General features: G+C 46.9%; 1 protein-coding gene across 1 annotated transcript in view; it reads left to right on the top strand.

The window, feature by feature from the left end:
- Positions 1 to 2151: 2151 nt before the first annotated feature.
- Positions 2152 to 3322, top strand: part of KMT5A (lysine methyltransferase 5A) — a 14214-nt gene continuing 13043 nt past the window's right edge. Inside the window, exon 1 of the mRNA XM_005424064.3 lies at positions 2152 to 2229. Within this exon, the coding sequence (XP_005424121.2) occupies positions 2152 to 2229 (78 nt within the window). The remainder of the gene's footprint in view (positions 2230 to 3322) is intronic.

Raw genomic sequence — 3322 nt, 5'->3', positions numbered from 1 at the left:
GGCCGGTGCCCCCCCGCCCTGAGGACTCCGCCACCTCCGCCCCCTCACGGCACCGCGGCTCTGCAGAGCTCCTGCACAGGAACCCCCTCAGGAGAATGCGGGGCGACATCCCTGCTGCCCTCCCTGGGGTGCTGGCAGATGACTTTTCCCATGCGAATATTGTACGAGCTGCTAATGTGAAACTTGCTGCTGCAAAGAGTGAGTTAAAATCTGGAGACCCCTCATGCTGGTTTCACATTTGGAGACATTTCTTTTAGAGCTGGAGGCCCCCAGACTGAGAAGACTTGTTAAAAGAGACAATCTTCCAATAAAATGCTTTCCCAGTTGTGTAAAAACATGAACATTTGTAAGACTTTCACACAGAATTGAGCCAGACATAGACGAAGAGTAAGCCATCATGAAATACCTTCAAATGTTCGGTATTACTCATTCAATCTTGTGCAAGTTTGCTTATTTTATCATTAACAAATTTAACAGGGATTAATATAACCAATAAAGGATTAGACAGATCAAGGCTAAACTATTTAAAGACAAAGCAACTTTAATTAAACTGACCTAAGTAATTCAGATTAATCAGTGATGCTTCAGATGGAGAAAAAGATGACAGAAGTGAGGCCAGAGACCAGAAGAACAATTTAAATGGCAGCTTTTGTCTTGGTTATTCCCCTCTGCACACTTCAGATGAAGGCATGATGAAGTACAGCTCACACGTGCTGAATCGAACTTTAAATATCAGCAGCTCTATACAATCGTGACAAGAAAGGGAGGGTTTTGATGTCTTGAGTTGAAAAGGGAGTTACCTGTCAGCGTTTGTGATCATCCTCGACTGCAATAGGTGAGTAATCCCACTGGAAATACTGCTTCCATTGGCGTGGAATTAGCACAGGCACATTTGTCTGCAGGACTCTGTTTCCATAGAATTTTGGCATGTAATTCACAGATCTCTGCACTTTCTAGTCAGAGATTTTTTTTTATATCATTGGTAGATACAATTCTGGATATAATTATATTTTATAATCTATGAAATGCAGTTAGCACCTACTGGCATTTTACTCTGTGACTTTATAAAATGATGTTGCTTAATGTAATACTCAGCAGTTACCCTCAGGGATTGTTTTTACTTGATTTCTAGTGGCTGAAGCACAAATTGTAGGGATTTCATCTTGTGAACGAGAAATTTGTGTAAATGCTGTCATTTATTTTGCAAATTGCAAATATGACAGGTGCTGTGTGAGAACTTGCTCTCAGGTGGGAACATTTAACAAGCATCTCCTTGGTATATTGGACAGAAAATGAAACTATGAATTAAAATATAACATTTTTTTTAAACTGGATGAAGTGTTCATCTAGACCGAAGAGATTTACCTTGAAGATTTTCTTCCCTTTATGAACAAATCAACGCCTCGCTCGCTCTTCCTTCCCTTCCCCCACAAAACAATTTCACATTTCCGCAGTAAAACGTGGTGCTCCCGGGAGCCGTTCATGCGGCACTACGGGAGAGAATATTTAGGTCACTGGGTTTTAGCGCTGCTTCTAGCGGGAGCCGCGCCGCTCCCTCCGGATTCCGGGAGTGGGCAGCGCTCTCTCCATGTGCTGCTGCTGCTGCTAGTCTCGGGCGGCTCCAGCCGCCCTCCTTCGGGCCGGAGCCTTGAGCATTTTAACTTCTCCACATCCCTGGCTCGTGGCCGCAGCCAGCTGAGGGCTGAAGCCGACGTGTTTTGCTAATTCACAGTGTGATCCCACCGCGCCGGGAGCAGCGGCCAGTTAGAGATGACGTTGTTTTCTTTGTTGCTCTGGGGAAGAGAATTCCTTGGCTTCCTTTGCCCTCTACTGGTGGCCCGCACGGCTTCGATGCCAACTGTGTTCCTTTGCTTAATATACGTATATAAAATAATTATTTAAAATATACAATCCCCAACAACTGAGCAAAACCACTCAGGAGGTTCCAGAGCTTTCCCAAGACATTAGGAAGCATGCTCCCTATTACTGCAAGAAGGAAATAATTTTAGTAATATATGAAGATCTTTTTTTCCCAGTTGCATCCCAGCTGTGCAATAAGTACAGTGCAAACTGGGGTGGAAAAATCAGAGCAGTGTCTGCTCTGGTGCTTTTGCAGAGAGCTTGGAGTACCTGCCTTGATGGAAGAACACCATGGACGTGGATGTTCATGGACGTGATGCCTGGATGATATCACCTTGCTGCAGCTTTGAGTTTACAGGGAAATACCCAGTGTGTTTTGGTTGCTTCTCTGTAAAATTCATGTGCCTTGTGATTGAAGACCCAGATGTAACAAATGTCAGTGCCCATGCAGAGTTGGGTTTGTTTTCTCCCAAAGTGCCTGAATGCAGAGCTATCACAGGAAGAGGAGGAGGTGGCCTGGAATGCTGTGCTGCCTCCTGAGACTCCCTGCAGTCACACTGAATTCCTGCCCTGTGAGCCCCATCTCGCTGTGGGACAGCTTGCAAAGGACAAGGCCCGAGTTCTTGCTAAAGATGAGAAGGGTTTTTTCCTGTTAAGGGAAAGGATGGCTTTCAGCTGTATCACTGTCTGGCTGTTTATGTCACTGTGGGAATGCCCCAGAGACAGGGGGCAGCCTGTGGCTGCAGATAAGCCTGGGTGAGAAGCCACCCCTGTGGTGATAGGGCTTGGGCCAGAGCAAGTGCCAGCAGCCCAGGTCCTGAGCACACTCAGGTGGCCTTGCTGCAGGAGGGGCAACACAGATAGGAAACAGGAGTCAGGCACTGTTGCTTAATGTAAGGGTTCTGTTTATCGTGGAGCACCAAAGTCCTGTGTGGCGATTTCCTGACTTCCACCATGGCATCCACGTGGCATCCATTCAGATCCCCGATCCATACCGGCTTTGCCTTACTGCTGTGTGACTCTTTGCCATTGTGCTTTCCTGATTTCAAAGTGTATGTGCTCGTCCTGTTGGCAGCTTCTGACCAGGGAATCGATGCTGAAGGCAGTTCCAGCTCTCCTGGTGATAATGATGGCTCTGTCATTTGGCTTTGTAATATTTTAGCTGCCCTCGTTATGGAATGGGGATTTACATAAGGTCTTTGATGCTTTAGTGCAATGCTGGAGTATTATCTGCTCTCCAGGCAAGCCTGGAAGATGGAACTAATAGACTTAAATTCCAACCAGAGAGATCTAAGCTAAACATTGCATAAAGCAGCCTAATAATTTCACAGAGCAGAGTTTTACAATCCCGCCAGGATTAGGGATCCCCCAAATCCCCGCTGCGAGGTGGCGTGGGCCCTGTGCCCTGCGGAGAGCTGCAGGAGGGAGGCGGCCTTGGCAGGACGGCGGCGGGAGGTGCGGG

This window comes from Geospiza fortis, unplaced genomic scaffold (genome assembly GCF_000277835.1).
Source record: "Geospiza fortis unplaced genomic scaffold, GeoFor_1.0 scaffold145, whole genome shotgun sequence".
In the NCBI taxonomy this organism is placed as follows: domain Eukaryota; kingdom Metazoa; phylum Chordata; class Aves; order Passeriformes; family Thraupidae; genus Geospiza; species Geospiza fortis.
This window is presented reverse-complemented; position numbering and strand designations above follow the sequence as displayed.